This window comes from Pholcus phalangioides, unplaced genomic scaffold (assembly GCF_987345545.1).
Source record: "Pholcus phalangioides strain wild (caught in Gottingen) unplaced genomic scaffold, Ppha-v1.0 ptg000013l_1, whole genome shotgun sequence".
NCBI lineage: Eukaryota > Metazoa > Arthropoda > Arachnida > Araneae > Pholcidae > Pholcus > Pholcus phalangioides.
This window is the reverse complement of record NW_028301606.1, coordinates 2,229,748-2,246,672: the sequence shown is the minus strand read 5'-3', so window position 1 is coordinate 2,246,672 and position 16,925 is coordinate 2,229,748. Positions and strand designations below refer to the sequence as shown.

The window sequence follows — 16,925 nt, the reverse complement described above, 5'->3', positions numbered from 1 at the left end:
GTGTCTTTTACAATGCAGGTAACTACAGTTGTCTCAGCGTGCTGCTAGTTTTCACCAGAGACAAATCATTCTACGTCAGCACGGTATTTGTACCAGGAGTGGTACTCGTGACGAGCTCGTTCATCAGCTTCTGGTTGGACATAAATGCCGTGCCGGCGAGAGTCATGATTGGAGTGACAACCATGTTGAACTTTTGCACGACCACGAACGGCTTCCGTTCGACGCTGCCCGTCGTGTCTAACCTCACGGCGATGAACCTCTGGGACGGCGTGTGCATGTTCTTCATCTACGCCTCCATGCTGGAATTCATTATAGTCAATTATTTGTACCGCAGAATGCCTAAGGTGACAAGCAGACCGATTTCGGCCCCAATCCCCGAGTCCATACGAAGCCAATCTTCCTTCTCTCACGTTAGTCACACGTATTTTTTTTCCAAATTAAATAATATTCCATAATCACCCTGAGCGTTTCCGAGATAAGAACGTCTCAAATTCGCAACGCTAAATATTTTTCACATGATAAATATATATAAATGTTATATATTTTCAATATTTAAAATTTACTTCCATTATATGGGCACCAATAACAATTTCCATGTTTATCGTGAGAACTTTTCACACAAGAAAAAAGGAAAATTTCCGTCACATGTCCATGTTGAAGATTTCTATTCGCACATAAATATGAATCTCGAATCCTTTCTCCGATATCGGTATAATTATACAGTCACGCTATGATGACGCACAACTTATCGTGCCAATAAGTGAAATTATTACACGAAATTTGCCTCCAGAATTTCTTGTCCCATGCACTTGAAAATCGATCGGCGATGCACGCTGTCCTTGTCCCGATATTAAGTAACTATTGGATCCTCGGCAATACAAAAACGAAGCAAAACCCTAGAAAATACAGAAAAGGGATATCTTTCCCCAGCTTTGTTTTCTAATGAGAACAAAGAGAACCTTTTGTGGCAAGAGTTGCCATCCTTATCGAGATAGTTACTCAATATAAGAACACTTTTAAAATAGTACTTATAGTAATAGTTTGTTTGATTTGCATCAATCTTTTGTGGAAGTGAGCATTTGCTCACAGCAATTCATTTCTTGCATAAGTAGAAGCAAAAAAAAAGTGGCATTGTCGTTCATGGAAAGATCATCAAACCTCGTTTTTATTATAAATAAATTTACATTTCTTATGAGAGTGAATTTCAGCTGTAATGGTAAAGTATTTTATCGTTCCATCTAGGCACAATATTGCAATTCTGTCGGGAACAAGATTTATTCTTGAGAACCACACATATCCCACTTTAGCATTCCAACAAGAACCTCTAAAGCAGGGGTCTTCAACGTTTCTCGAGTCACGGACACTGCCTACGACATTCATCAAATAAAGAGCACTCTTACGGCAATTTTGATATGCAGTAAAATCGCCCACGGAGGCCTGAAATGCTTCGTCAGGCGTAGAGACCCAACCCATTTCATTCAAATATTTCAGTGAATATTCTTCTTAGGAACGTGAATTTTTTCTTTTCCTTTTTGCATCAGGAGAGACAGGGCAACCGCTTTCTACTAATTGGATTTTTGGGCACACGGGGATGGTATAAAAAGTTAATTATTTTATTTTAATAACTATGCAACCCCCTAGAAACATGGATTGTATTTAAATACTACACACTCTATTTGGATTCTTTTACTAACTGGAAGTATACCTGTAGGATCAACGGTTCGCCAGTAAAATGTCATACACCGTAACCTATATACCCTGTATATACAGAGTGGTAACTATCGACCGCCCAATGATTGCATACGTGATTCCTTGTGAAAAACTAATATGGAAAAGTGTTTTCAGTTTTTTTGATCTGACCCATAATTAATGAGTTATAACGATTTAAAAATTGATGAAGTCACTTGAAAATCCTGCCAAATTCACCAATCGTACACCAAACATATAACGTGACGTTTTTGGAAATGCTAAAAATATATTAACTCCCTCACAGAAATCCAGAAAACGAAAGAGATATAAAAACAAGTATTTTTCCTCACACTTTTCAGGAAAGAGAAAAACTTTTTTACAAATTAATCAGAATATGTTCTTTGCATCTCACAACGCCAGCTTTACAGAGGTTATAGATAAGCGTAAGCCATTTTGTTCATGTTCCCCAGAAAGTACTGAATCTATTTTTTTTTTTTTTTGTCATAATCAAAAAAAAAATTACGTAATAATTACATAATTACGATCGCGCAGTAAACACGTACGCACTATATGCACTTTTTCCTCAAAAAATTTGGCTTGATATTGAAGGTATAGAAATTTTCACACTTTGGCAAATAAGTGTTGATTTGACTAAAAAAATTTTAAACAGATCTCATTCGTCTAACACTTTACAAATCTGATGATAAATTTGACAACATAGGAGACGAAGCGAATACGTAAGTTATACGTAATATCAAGGTTATAATATCGCACTACGTGGAGAGAAGAAACTCCAATCCTGAAGAAAAAAGTAAAAACTTGGCTTCTATATGTGGGGTATATTTCAGTTAATTTTCAAGAAGTGACAACCCGCTGCTGGCGGCGAAATGCCCTTTCGTTCGGAGTTTTGCACATAACTGACCTGTCACAAAATTTCGAAAGCTTATAATTCACTTGATATTCGTCCGATCCAAAAACGGAAAAAAACACTTTTCTATATTAGTTTTTCTCAAGGAATCGCGTGTGTGTCAATGGTTACCACCCTGTATATAGATGGGCAGGCAACGTCTTCGACGATGCGACATTACGATACTAAAGAGAAATAGCATTATACATAGAATAACAACGAAAAGGGAAAAAATGTGCAAATCTCAGTTAGAGATTATGTACAATATATATAATAAGTTAATGCAATAAGAAAATGTTAATTTGAGTGTGGAACAAAATAATAAGAAACAATATGGAAATCGTTATATCGAAGTTATGCGCGATATAGTGAGCTGTAATTCAAGTTACTGGCTGAGAGTACCTGGATGATAAGGGATTTCCCACAAATAGGTGTTTTGGTTACTTTAAGGCATTTGATAATTTCAAAAATAAGCCCACAGCTTTAGGCGAATGAGCGAAGACAAATGTTTGATGCTATATAAGAGCACGAACACGAATACTTGAACATAACACACGTGTCTGATGTCAAAATGCAGAAAGTGAACTAAATAATCAAATGACAGAAAATAATCGAAATACCAATTTGTGGAAAATACCTTATCATCCAGATACTCTCAGCCAGTAACTTGAATTAGCTCACGATATCACACATATTTTTCTGAATTTTCACGATATTCAACTACATTTTTATTTAAATTGCACTATATATCTGGCAACCAAATTATGAAAAAAATAAAATATATTTTTGCGCATGCGCGATTATAAATTATTTACTATAGATAGATAGATAGATAGAACCGCTCACAACCCCGGACTGATGCAAAGCACCTTACTTCCGTTCCCTCAAAAGAGGCAGAGTTGTGTCGGAAAAGTTAGCAAAGATTTATAGTGGTGGCTCCCCTTGCCCCGTGCCCGCAAGTTTCGAATTACTCGCGTCGTTCTCCCCAGGAAGACAGCCATCAACCAATGCAACAAACAAGCCATGTGACAAAAATGGGTGACTGAATCCAATGACTAGGGAGAAAAATTGCACGTGCGCCCAGTGGCACATAAGGGCCCGAGACCGCAGCCGAAAGAAATGTGGAAAAGACTTGTGGGCAAGAAAGAAGAGGAAGAAGCTGGCAAGTTGAAGTGGGAGAGCTTTGAGAATGATCAAAATGCACAATACACAATGTATACAAATTACATATATACAGCGCCTCGACTGTGACGGGAAACGAAGAAACAAAGCCTCCGTCCACAGTGCTGAGCAGTTTTGCCTGTCCAATTGCAGAATATGCAATATACATACACACACAGAATTCACACAGAGCCTGCACTGCAACGGGAATAATCAAACAGAGCCTCCGTTGACAGTGCTGGGCATTCACATTTGAATTACATGCATATATTATTTACTTTACAAAAATTTCCCTTTTTTATACTATTGGGAATGCACAAAAACATTACTCTATGAAGGTAGTATTGGGCACAAATATCACCATGAGCTCATACAAATATATATTCAAGGTTACAAATTACTATCATACTATAAAAGTGCGGCGGGAACAATCAAACACAGCCCCTGTTCACAGTGCTGGGTGGCAGCAGCAATCACATTTGCATTGCCCACACATATTTACATAATATATTTACATAATATACGCTAATTACATAATATATTTATATAATGTACATGGTGTCCCATGTACACTGCCAGATTTTCAATGAATTTCATAAAAATTGGTTGAAATCTCTGTTATAAGCAAAAAACATGCGATGAAAATTGGAATTTTAATTTAAAAAAAAAAAACATTTACATCTTCGTGAATATACGTGCTATTCTGACCAAAAATCACGCAAGTGTTGCACAAAGTCAGTACAATATTTTGTAGAAGTTATAAATTTTTGTAGTTTTTATCATATAGGGATGATCAAAAACTTTTTTTTCATTTAATTTTTTGTAGGTCTCCTATATAAATGCACTCTTTACTAAATGTCCACTGGAAATTGTGAGTACAAGTATAGGGTTCACTTGACCGAAATTTCAGAACGACTTGCCTAATATTTTGCTAAAAATTCGAGAAAATTCGAAACCAAAAATGACACAGACTTTTGGAAACGTAGTGTAGGTTTCTTGCCACGTGACACAACCCACAGGCATATATACCTCCAAAAAATTGGAGGGGTGATAGTACCCGTCACAAGACGAACGATATTTTTTATCTACTCTCTTCCCCGAACATACACAACTAGTTAACATACACACTTAATATATACACAACTAGGTCTATCTCTTAAAAATTTTCTTACGCTTTCAATTAATCGATTATTTTTGTCATAATTACACACACTACCCAATCAGGTGAGCCCAGTAGCAAAATCATGTTGCGTCGCTCTGAAAAGTCATCTTCACAGCTTTAATTCAACTTTAATACGACTAATAACTGAAGGCTGACCGGCGGCATTTTTATCCTGCAATATAATTACTTTTGGAGAACACATTTCGGCAAAAATTTTCCCAACTTGGATAAAAAATTTTCCTTCTCATTAAATATATTCTCAGTTACTGACTTACATCTTCATAAGCTCTTTACAAACCCGTTCGTAAGTCAATGATCAGCCCTCTGGTGACTGAGCACTGGCGTAAAACTTCCATTCTGTTTGACAAAAGCCTTAATTATCAGTTTCGTTATCAGCTGCTGTGCGGTCCTGTGGCCATAGTGACGAACACGCATAGCGTGGACTCGGATTCGAACCCCACCGGCGATGGTCGGCTGAAGTTGGTTTTCCGCGCCGATCTCCCAGCTATAAAAAGTCTCGCCGCAAAAGCAACAAACCTACAACGGTACAAATAACAAATCATTACATTTCCCCTCACAATTTGAGACATAGATGGCATCACTAAAATTTTGACAGAACACTAGATAAGCACTCAGATTGTTAGGTACACACACTTCCGGCCATTTGAGTAGTCTAGAACTGTGCCCCTCGTAACTTAGGAGATGTGGAACCGAACCCAGAGCCACTTAAATGCTCTGAAACTGTGCCGCACGCCACTTAAATAATCTGGAACAGTGCCACGGGCCACTTGAGTTAAATGTGGATTTGCGACGGGCCGCTTGAATGATGAGGAACTGCGCCGCGAATATCTCTGTAAATATGCCGCTGGTCGCTTAAGTGATATGGAATTATACCTGGGTAACTGAAATATCTGTAAATGTGCCGTTTAGTTCATTTTTACAAAATCTGGTTTTGCACCAGATGACACCAAAGGTCACGTATGGTATATAGCTATAGACTTTTCGGTGGAAGCATGATTATTGCTTCCGATCACTTGAATTAACGAGAAAATATAAAAGGTCTAATTCACCACAAAAAAGACCATTCCGTATTATACCTAAACAGTGTGTCAATTTAGCTACAATGTTATGTTTTTTGTCTAATTAGCCAAATTTTCGAGAAAATCTTTGCAAATTGACCATATGTCTCCTACCCGGATGGATAAGATAATTTGATTGGCTTAAAAATTAGGTTTGAAACGAACTTAAAAAAAAGGAACTACATAAAGTTTCTACGTTCAAATTCGACACCAACCTGCACTAAAAAAGAATGATGGTACTGTATTACCAAAGAATTCTGTTCTTTTCTTTTCTCTATAATACTATTATAATACTAAACAAACATTGAATAGGTTGTGAGATGGAGGGAATGACTTTTTTTTAATGCCACACTGTATGAATGAACCTCACGACCACCCAATGACATTTTGAATGAGCTTCAATGAAAAACTTCAGGGAAAAAATTTAGCTTGTACACGGAAAATTCATCTCCAAAAATTCACCGACCAACAATTCGTCGACAAAATGGCAGTGAGTGAATGAGCAAGTGAGTCTGGAAGTTAGAAAGTGGGCGAGCGAGTAAGTGAGCGAAGAAGTGAGTAGGTGGGCGAGCAAGTTAGTGAAGAGATGAACAAGTGAGTGAGCGAATGAGCGAGCAAGTGAATAAGTGAATGAGTAAGCAGGTAAGACAATGTGCTAATGAATGATTAAATGAGCAATCAGTAATGTAGTAAAAGCTGTCTCATTCCTTTGAAGTTGCCGCCTTGGCTCGGTGGGAGTGGTCTCGGATCAGGTGCGTGAATTCACTGCATTGATTTTTAACTAAAGTGCGACCTTGAAATACCAGGGTAGCCAATGGTAACTAACCAGTTCCGTCAGGGCGATGACGTCAGCTGGTATCGACTCCGGTGTGTAATGAGACAGTCTTTATTATATAGCCCTGTGAGCAGGTGAGTAAATGATCGAGTGAATGAGCAAATGACTGCACCACTCGTCACTATCTTGGTCACCCACTAGCTTATTCGGTCACTCACTTGCTCAATCACTCACACCTCTAGTGACAAAATTTTGTCGACGAATTGTTTGTCGGCGAATTTTCCTAGCTGTAACTTTTACTGTCGGTAAATTGCGTGGCGGTGAATTTTCCGAAATCAAACTTTAGTGATTTGGAGTTATATCTGTTCATTTATATTTCTTTTTTTTTCTCTCCGCCTCTATTTGCAGTCGAACAATCGCCGAGTGTGTTCCGACACCAACGTCCAGCAGACCGCGGGATTAGCACCCCCAGCTGCACAGCAGCAGCCAGTACCGCCACCAACAGCTGGAGGAGGAACCATCGTTGGTGGTGGAACCACGACTCCAAACACCGTCCCCCCGACCACCCCAGAGTATCCTTCCTTGAACCATCGCCTCAACAGTGACAAGGCAAGAGCTGCGGCGTCCGTTTTTGCCTGGCTGAGGAGGCCGCAACTCTTCGTCTCGCCCGACGTTCAGAATCGTCAGAGGCTGGCCAAATCCATCGACAACATTTCCAAAGGCGTGTTTCCCGCTCTGTTCGGGATGTTCACTGTCGGCTTTTTCTTGCACTTCGCGCTGGTGAAGCCGAACCAAGACGAGAACTGGACACTCAGCGGGTTCGTACACGCGGCGCTTGGAAACTGAAAATAGTATCATCGACGGGAACACGATTGGTAGACAGACGTTGGAATAAATGATAATTATGAATTTGAAGCAAAATGTCGTGGGTGTGGAAACGTTTAACTAAAACTACCTATAGTGGCCTTTGTTACCTCTTAACTTTGTTTTTTCCTGCGTTCTTTTCTTCTTTTCCACCTTTCTTTTCCTTCGACGTTCCTCCCTATATACGAGAAATCACGAGCAAGGTACAGCATTGCGGAAACAACTAGCTAAAATTACACTGTGAGAGTTTGAGATGATTGGATCAGCCAAGGAAGATCTTGAGCGATTTCATGGAACTTGTACACGTCATTTATGTTGTTTTCTAGCCTCTAATTACTCCTTAGAAATTACCTACTTCAATAGATACTTAATGCGGCTAGTCATTCAACGCAATTATAGATAATAATAGACAATAGCTCCGTCAACACTCAACTAATCCGAAGTAACCTCCATCAACACGTTGACGCAACAACATTGTAGTCATCAGGGGTTCTTAACCAGGACTCCCTCTGGAGAGGTTTCGGAGGGTCCGTGAACTTGGATGAGAAAAAAATTGACTCGTAGAATTTTTATATGCTGAATAGTTTTCTGTCAAGGGGTTGGTTCTATGGCATTCATTTTAATGGCAAAGGGATCCCTTGCCTTTGATTAGCATAAAGTGTCTTTAAAAAACAAAAACGAGAACCTGTAGACCACATAGACCTACGATTATGTCTAGTGATTGTCCCAGAACTTTATTTATTGCCGTATATATAGGTAATCATAGGGAAGAGTATGTGGTTTATTTAGTGTTATCCTAATGTACCAGTGCAGACTTTAGGTTGGGATCATACACGGGTTTCCAAGTGCGTAGAGACTAGTACTGCTAGTCATAGTAATAAAATAGGAAACCTATTCATGCTGCGAGGGAATACGCCGCCTCCTACTGAACAATGCGAGAGTCTCGCAATATTTCAGTAGAGGAAGCCTTACATATATGATCATGTATGACCTACATGAACATGATACTTAATTTCGGTTTTTCAAAATAATGTGGATTGTGCACTCCCACTGTAACGCTCGTGTTGGAAAAAAAAAAACCCATTGCAAATTTTTGCATCTAAATTTAGCAGAAAAATCACCATTGCAGAAAATTAATTTAATTGCCTGAATCCCGCAATGTCGCCGATCATATCAGTCACACGAGGAAAGCAAAAATAATGCGTACTACCCATTGCATCTCGATCATTGTGCGCGCAAAGGAGTACTACTGCAGACGCACCATTCACATTTCACCACGTGTTCAAGTATCTATTAGAAATGGCGAGAGAAAAGATTTTTATCCTTGATCTCTCCCGGTTCCAAAATCTAGTCATGACCAGTTTTGTTGCGCTTAATGCATTTTGGGCCATTCGGTGGAATTTACGATAGAGAATCCATTTTACGAGGTAAAACTTTCTAGGACGGTTTTGGACCGAAAAATATGCGCACTAACTATAACGCATAGGAAGAATAGCTATTTTTAAGGGGGGAAACCCTCTTTTATGGCTTTTCCAGAAATTGCAGGAAGCTTCTGGAATTTTATAGTGTTCTCTGTTACATGTAACATGACTCGAGAATATTTAAGGTAGTTTATACTCGTGTATATCCAACAGTATATATGCTGGTAAAGGTCAGAGAGAGAGAGAAATTCCACTTTTTTTTTTAAATCTCTTTAGACATTGTATTCGATTTTGAATTGTGGTTTGATGTCTTGCTTATATATAGCTGAAAAATACGGTTTACGAACAGTTGCTGGCACCAGGTAGAGGTAAAAACCTCCTAGTCGAGAAATCAATTTAGATATTGGAAATACTGCATCCCATAGATTGAAAAGACAAAAAAAGTCCTTCCATGTCCCTTCTTCGGAAGGTGCTATCTATGACTCCTATAGTTGGCATAAAACGGTATATTAAATTCCAATATATGATTTGATTTTATTCACCGGGTGTTTCACCATGAATGTCCGAAAGAATGAAAATTCTGAGTTTGATTCTAAGTTTCAATGAAATATAAAAAAATATCAACGAAGAAACAGAAATTCAGTTGTGATAGTATCATTCCTATAAAAAAAAAAATAACTGAGGGGAAATTAAAATATTAAAGTTCTTCTAGTAATTTAAAAAAAAGGCATTTAGCCCTAATAATAAGAAAAATAAATCAGTAAAATTTCCGAATCTCTTTACCCGTTCACATGTATAAATATTGCAGTAGCATTGGGAGTTCTAGCACCCGCTTGACGACTTTTTTCGTTCGCAAGGAAAGGAATGGAGAGCAGTCATTGGTGAAAATTCTTGAAGCGGGTTTTAAACCCGCTTTTTCTATTTTCCATGTGGACGGGGCTAGAAAACGGTTCTAGTACTGAAAGGAATTGACCTCGTAACATTTGGGTAAAAAAATCAGAGACATCAAATTTCTAAGTTTTTGAGACAGTTATTTTAAATTTTTTTAAGCGGCATTGACAAGATATCTCGCCTGCTTAAAAGCCTCTTATTTTTGGCATTGACAAGCCCAGATATTTTTTATAGTTGATTTTTCCCTCAATGGAACACTTTTCCCCCTATATCTCTTCTCACACAGTGAGTTCCAATTTATAATTTTTAACCCTTTCGACCCGATTTTTATATTTTTGCAAAGTTGAAAAAAAAATTGTACGAAGTTATTTCATTTTTGGGTCCAATAAAACATGAATATCAAACATTTTCCCGAAAAATACAGTGTTGAAATTCTGAAACGATTTCATCGGCATCATTGAACATTTTGAAGGCAAATATTCAATTTAGGAAACGTTTTACATAAATTCAAAAATATAACTTATGTATATCATTCTCTGATCATAAGATAAAAATCAATACATTGAATACATTGATATAATTCAAGTACAGTGGAACTTCGGTTAACGAGCATTATTCGTTCCGCCAACGTGCTCGTAATCCGAATCACTAGTTATATCGAATCAAACTTTCCTATAGGAAATAATGGAAACTCGGATAATTTGTTCCACAATCAGTCATTCACATAAAAATGAGTAATAAAAACGACGGCTTCAATCAATAATACAACACAATAATGATATGATAAACAATACAACACAATAATGATATGATAAACAATACAACACAATATAATATCAACTCCTGGCCATTTTATACCACTAGTTCTTGAATGTCTTCCCCAAGGACACAATCTCTTCGACAAATGTTGGCTCCTGTTCATGAGCGAGTCGCTCAAAGTCAATAAGGCAATCAACCCACAATTTTCTCCAAGCAGAATTTAAAAAAAACTTCAAGAGCACACCACACACGTGGCTACAATGCTACATCTGATTTCGTATCGTAAACAGTCATGCTCGCACTTTTGTTCATTTTTCAAGTGAAGCGTGCTGACGGGAGACTGTAGGGGAGAATATTACCCACAATTACACAGTATGTAAATGGACGAAAGCGAAAAACCATCAGCTCAGTTGTGATAACGTGAAAATAAATACACAAAGCGTAAAATTTTTTCTCGTAATGCGAATCATTACTCGTTAACCGAGTCAATATTTGGTCACAACTTTTGCTCGTTATGCGAACTGCTCGTTAACCGAATCGCTCTTTAACAGAAGTTCCACTGTGCAGAATAAGTAACTGTTATTATTTTCGAAAGTCTCACAGGCAGTCAGCAATCGGAATGACGTGTGCCGTTTGAACAAGGAGAATCTGAAATAGAACGAAGTTCACATGCAACCGATCGCGATGGATCATTAACCTTTAATGATTAGGAACGAGATATCTCGGCAGTGTGTAAATGCAATATTACTTGGCCCTGAAGAAATACATTCAAGCTCTCTCCCCCTTCCTTCGGGACTCTTCATTGGTAACTTAGTAAAAGACAATTGCCTTTTTTCCCTCTCCCTCACTACAGTTTGATGATTTAAAAAAAATAGAATAACATACACATAGAGAAGGGGTAGCTAGAATAGGGAGAAAGAATGGAAATCTGTTCTTTTTCTTCATATCCTATATGTAAACAATAATACCAGTTTGGATCGTTATTTCGGCTATTTCAATTGCACATCATCCTAATTTGCTACGAAAAGCCTTTACTTAAAGCGATTTAACAGCTTTTTTCCGCAAAGAATGCAATTGTGAGCAATATACAATGCAATTTGACATTATTCAATACAAAGAACGGACTCCGAAATCAAACCGTTAGCTATTCCAATTGAAATCGCCAGGGTAGAAGGAGCTAAGGGGTGAATATTCTTCTGTAGTCGAAAATTTGACCGATTTTTCATTGTTTAAAAGTTTGGGACGGTATAGTTTTCCTCAATATTTCCACCAATCATTACACTATCAGTATCACAACTGAATTTCTCTCTTTTTGCTGATATCTCTCCATATTTTTCACTCCAATTTTAGAGAAGAATCAACAATAGAATTTTAATTCCTTTTCCGACACTTTTCGACTAACACTTTCAACTGTGTGGCTATATTCATACCACAACTAATGGGCTGTTCTTCCTATGGAATTAACCAAACTTGCACCAGTTGATTCCGCAATGCTTTGCCTCAACATCGAAAGGGAGTATGTATATATACATACATTATACATAAATGCAAATAATTATATATATATACAAATATAAATATATGTATACAAAGATATTCGCTTTTTTCCATTTTAATGCCTCAAAAAAAATTGAAAAAAAAAAACTGAAGTGATGCCGCCTATGCCATATTCTACCCTGCTGCCTTCATCTTCATGTGAGTGATGTCAAGTTTTCGTTTTTTGTTTCCTTCGAAGTGAATGGTTCATGATTATGAGCAGAAAATAACATTGCCTGCAATTTTGCCTACTTAGTTATAGTCTGGATTGTACCTGTGTGACTTAAAATCACAGTGCAAGAGAACGATGTGTATACAGTAAAAATTGTACAGTTATTAATAATACTGAAAGGAGGTTGTGTGGAATTTTCCAGAAAGGCAACCAGCCAACAAGCAATGACTATCCGAAAGATGAAAGAGAGAATCCTGAGGAACAATTTCTTTGTTTGCTATGCAATGGTCATCGAGAATATAAAACTATTATATCAAATAGATTAGGTTCTCGATTTTTTTTAAAGAAAGAAAAGAATGTGGTATTTGTTAAGTGGAAATTGGAAATGACCCGTAACAGCTGAAAATTTGCATCCTTATCAAGATCAAATGGATTACGTAAAAGAAATTAGGCTGTATGGGTTATTACTATTGGTCGATAAGAAAATCACATCGTAACAGTTTTTGTTTTTCTCCATAATCATTTCAAGTCCTGTGATCATAATCCAAGTTATGAAAATATTTATTTTTCACAATGAGTATATATTAATACGACCAAGAAGAAATATATGTACACATGATAATAATTTCAGAAATCAGAAAAAAAAAGCAATGGTTTTGTAGATTTAATAAAATGCTAAAAAGCACACGTGAAATAAAATGAGCAAATATTTGGACGAAAGAAGTTTTGTTTTCAAATAATCGGTCATGGAATTCTGAACTTTTGAGAGGAAAAGGTGGTTGCTGAAGATTTAAAAAAAAGGAAGAGAAAATACTAAACGCATTACTATTACTACTATAATATAACACACATTACGATTTTCTTCAATATATCTCTTTGCAATTTTTACTGAAATCAGTAAAGTTTTTTGGTCGTAGTTAAAAGAATTGCGTACGTTAGTTGACTAGAAAAAAAAATCCATACTTATATAAATATGATTCGCAAATGTGCGGGGGAAGATGACAGCCAACATTTTTTCAAATTTTTTTAGTCACTCAAAGAAAAGAAAATTGAAGGCAATATTGTAGAAACCACATCATCTGATATATATATATTGGAATAGAGATTATAATGAATTTTTTCATCCTGTTTGAGAAGAAAAAAAGAGTAGTTTTTGAACAGAAACCAGAAATTTTCATAAATATAAATCATCATACTTGCATGCCTAGGAATAAAAGACAGCTTAATATATCAATGCTTGTCTTAAACCACACAGAAACCACAATCTCACCATCATTATATGAAAAGAAAAAATAATAATTCGCCAATCTCATCCAATGATGCTGATATGTGTACAGACTTAATTAGTGGAGGATATCATCTCTTCCAAAGGAAGTAGCATCTGCAAAAGAGATTGTTGATCACGTTATAAAAGTCCATGCATGTGTTAATACATTGGGAAAGATGATCTGCCAGCTGCCTTGCGCAAGCATATCTTATTACTGTTTTTTTTGTTGCATTTCACATATTTATTAAGTTTATGAATGAAGTAAACCACTTGTTCAGTTGATGTTTTATAAATATCTGTAAAATGTTGGTCAAGATGGTCAAAATCTTGAATGAAAAAAAATGAAGTATGGAATGTATAAAATATGTGTAGGCTGTTTAGTTGTGTGACAAAGGTAAAGAAAACATTATGTATAAAAAAAATCCTGTTGTTGATTACACAAGTTGAATTTGAAAGTTTATATTTGTTGTTTTAATAAATGAATGGTGGGAGGATAAGGATGAGGAAGAATCGTATATTTAGTTGCAACAGACAAATGCTAATATGTTATGACAAAATCGTGACAGGAGAGAGAGAGATATTGTGTTGTAATATGAATCATGAAATTTCTGTATGAAATAAATTTCTCCTTGTCCTCCATAATTACTGAGATGAAAGCGAGTTGAATAACATTTATCACAGAAATATTGCATTTATTAGGCACCAGCCTCTGCGTGGCTACAGCCTTTTCCCCCTCCCATCTTTTAGTTACCGATTTCAAACAATTTAAGATTCTCTACTCGTAACGAGCACATCTTTATTGTATATATTATATAGAAAGGAGTATATATATTTATTTATTAAAAAAAAAATAAAGATATTAGTCTAGCATCAGCATGTTCAGACCTCATGATGCAATTTTCATCGAAAAATTGGAAAAATAAATTTATACTAAATAAAAACACAAAAAAAAAACTCAAAAAAAACCATTTTCTAACCTTTCACATAACCACTAATTCTTTGTAGCAGTGTTGGTTAATTCTTTTTCGAATTGGAGGTTCTGTGTCGCAATATATCTTGTTACAGCATATAAATACTGGCTCCAAATATTACTCATGAATAACAACAGAAGAAAAATATTTCTATTAAAATGGTTCAAAATTATTTGAATTTTTCCTTAATATATTTTTTCATATTTATTTAAAGTAATTTTAAATCAAGATATGATTAATCCGAACCCTTCCCTTGAATTTATACACAGAAAATATTATATTTTAAGTACCCATGCATTTTTTATGCATATATAAAAACCACTAAATTTTTTTTATACATATTCCAGCTTAAAACAGGTCGATATATACAGCATATATATATGTATAAGAGTGTTTAATGTTGATTTAGCCAAAAAAAAGCAAAATAAAAATTATCTAAGTGAAAGCATAAACACGTTCATGTAAATGCAAGTCAGCTTATGCTAAGACGCTCGAAATATATATAGATGAACGAGTCTTGCGACAATGCTCATGCTTTCATTGTATGTCTAATCAAAAACTTCTAAACAAGTTTGAAGTTTTTCCTTCGGGATATTCATTCACAAACTGTAATAATATTAATAATCACCAACTGCTTGATTATAGAACACCATAAATGTATTTGAATGCAAAGGTGTAATGCAATCTGATGCTAGACCGACTGTTTTGATGTGCTCAATAAAAAGAGACTCTTCATCATTTAGGTGCCATTTTTTTCCCGTCTTTAGCTGGCCTCGGTCTAAAAAAACTACTGGAAAAAGAATTTTAAAAAAATCACCTTAATAAGGCATTAGAAATTAAAAAGAAAAAAAAATGTACGTGAAATAGTACATTTATATATTTTAAATTTGCAAAAAGAGAAAAAAGTAATGGAAGTGTTACTATATTGTCTGTTCAATACTCGCTCCTTATATTGCTGACCAATGCATGCTCAATTATATTTTCATCTTTTTGTCTTTACCACTCATAACTATTATTATTACCATTATACACTAACCTGAGTGAGAGGCCTGTTTTTCGCCATTTTTGCTAAGTGCTGTAATATATTTGCATAATTTCTGATGAAATTAAAAAAATAATGAAAAAGCACCAAGCTGCCTGGATCTGATTGATTAATATGTGTCTGAAGAATTCATGAATGGCTTTATATTAACTTTTTGCATCATATAAAACTCCCATAACTCGAATTTTTGATATCTCGAAGTAATTTCAGTTTTAACTAAAAAAATTGAATTTCTTCAACTCAAATTTTTTTCAGCTGAGGTAAGTCAGGGTAATATGGCCATGCTAAGCTTCAGTGATTTTTGCTGAGGCTGTATAATAAATTCAGAAAAACAGATAACCATGAAAAATACTTTCAAGAGTTGTTAAAAGAAAAAAATAGTAATGATCCATGGTCTCGACGGAAATATGAAAAAAAAAATTTCAAAAAGTTCTACCTCTGGCCAGCAGTTCTCAACCTTTTCTGACTCATAGAGCCTTTTTAGTATATAATTTCTAAGGTAGAGCACTGTAGGCTTTTTTTTCTAACTCATAAAATTTACTGATTTGTTTTATTTTCATCAAGTGGCAGCAGAGTCCCTAGGGAGGGAGGGTAAACGGAATATCGGTTGAGAACCACTGCTCTTGACCATATTCCCAACATGTAAAAGTAATTTGGAAAAAAAAGTCATTCAATTATGCAAGCTTTTGATAAAAAAAATTAAATACATAAAAAAATATACTTCGTCCAGAAAATAAATTTTGTAAGTTTTTAAACGAAACAGAAGTTTTAATCAAATTTTAAGCGGACTGAAATTACAATGAATGCAGTTGAAAAAGCATTAAAAACTGCGCATGCGATGATTAACAAACCAAAGTTTTGGAATAAGAGGAACCTGAGAAGAAATACAAATATATTGTAGGAAAATAACATGATTTTCCAAATGACTTCCGGCACAATATCGTGAACTGGCGAGAAACTATGCATCACCCAAACAAAAAATATTAGGTCAGGTGTCCAAGCCAATAGCTACACAGCACAAGCACATCAAATTCCATTTGAAATATTAAAAAAATACAGGAAATTTGTCATTACCATCAGACACCTTACTAGGAATTCTTTTGAAATTCAATAACCATTTTTTTTAGGAAATATAAAATGACAGTGATTTCAAGGAAGTTAAATTTCCTCCTCGAAAGATGCTGCCATTTGTTCCAAAGTTTTGAATTTCCTATTTATTTATATTTATT

General features: G+C 35.7%; 1 protein-coding gene across 1 annotated transcript in view; it reads left to right on the top strand.

The window, feature by feature from the left end:
- LOC149078471 (glutamate-gated chloride channel-like) overlaps window positions 1–9,722 on the top strand; it is a 146,198-nt gene extending 136,476 nt beyond the window's left edge. Inside the window, exons 9-10 of the mRNA XM_089240585.1 lie at window positions 19–410; window positions 7,182–9,722. Coding sequence (XP_089096711.1) covers window positions 19–410; window positions 7,182–7,619 — 830 coding nt within the window. The 3' untranslated portion in view covers window positions 7,620–9,722. The remainder of the gene's footprint in view (window positions 1–18; window positions 411–7,181) is intronic.
- The last annotated feature ends 7,203 nt before the right edge of the window (window positions 9,723–16,925 follow it).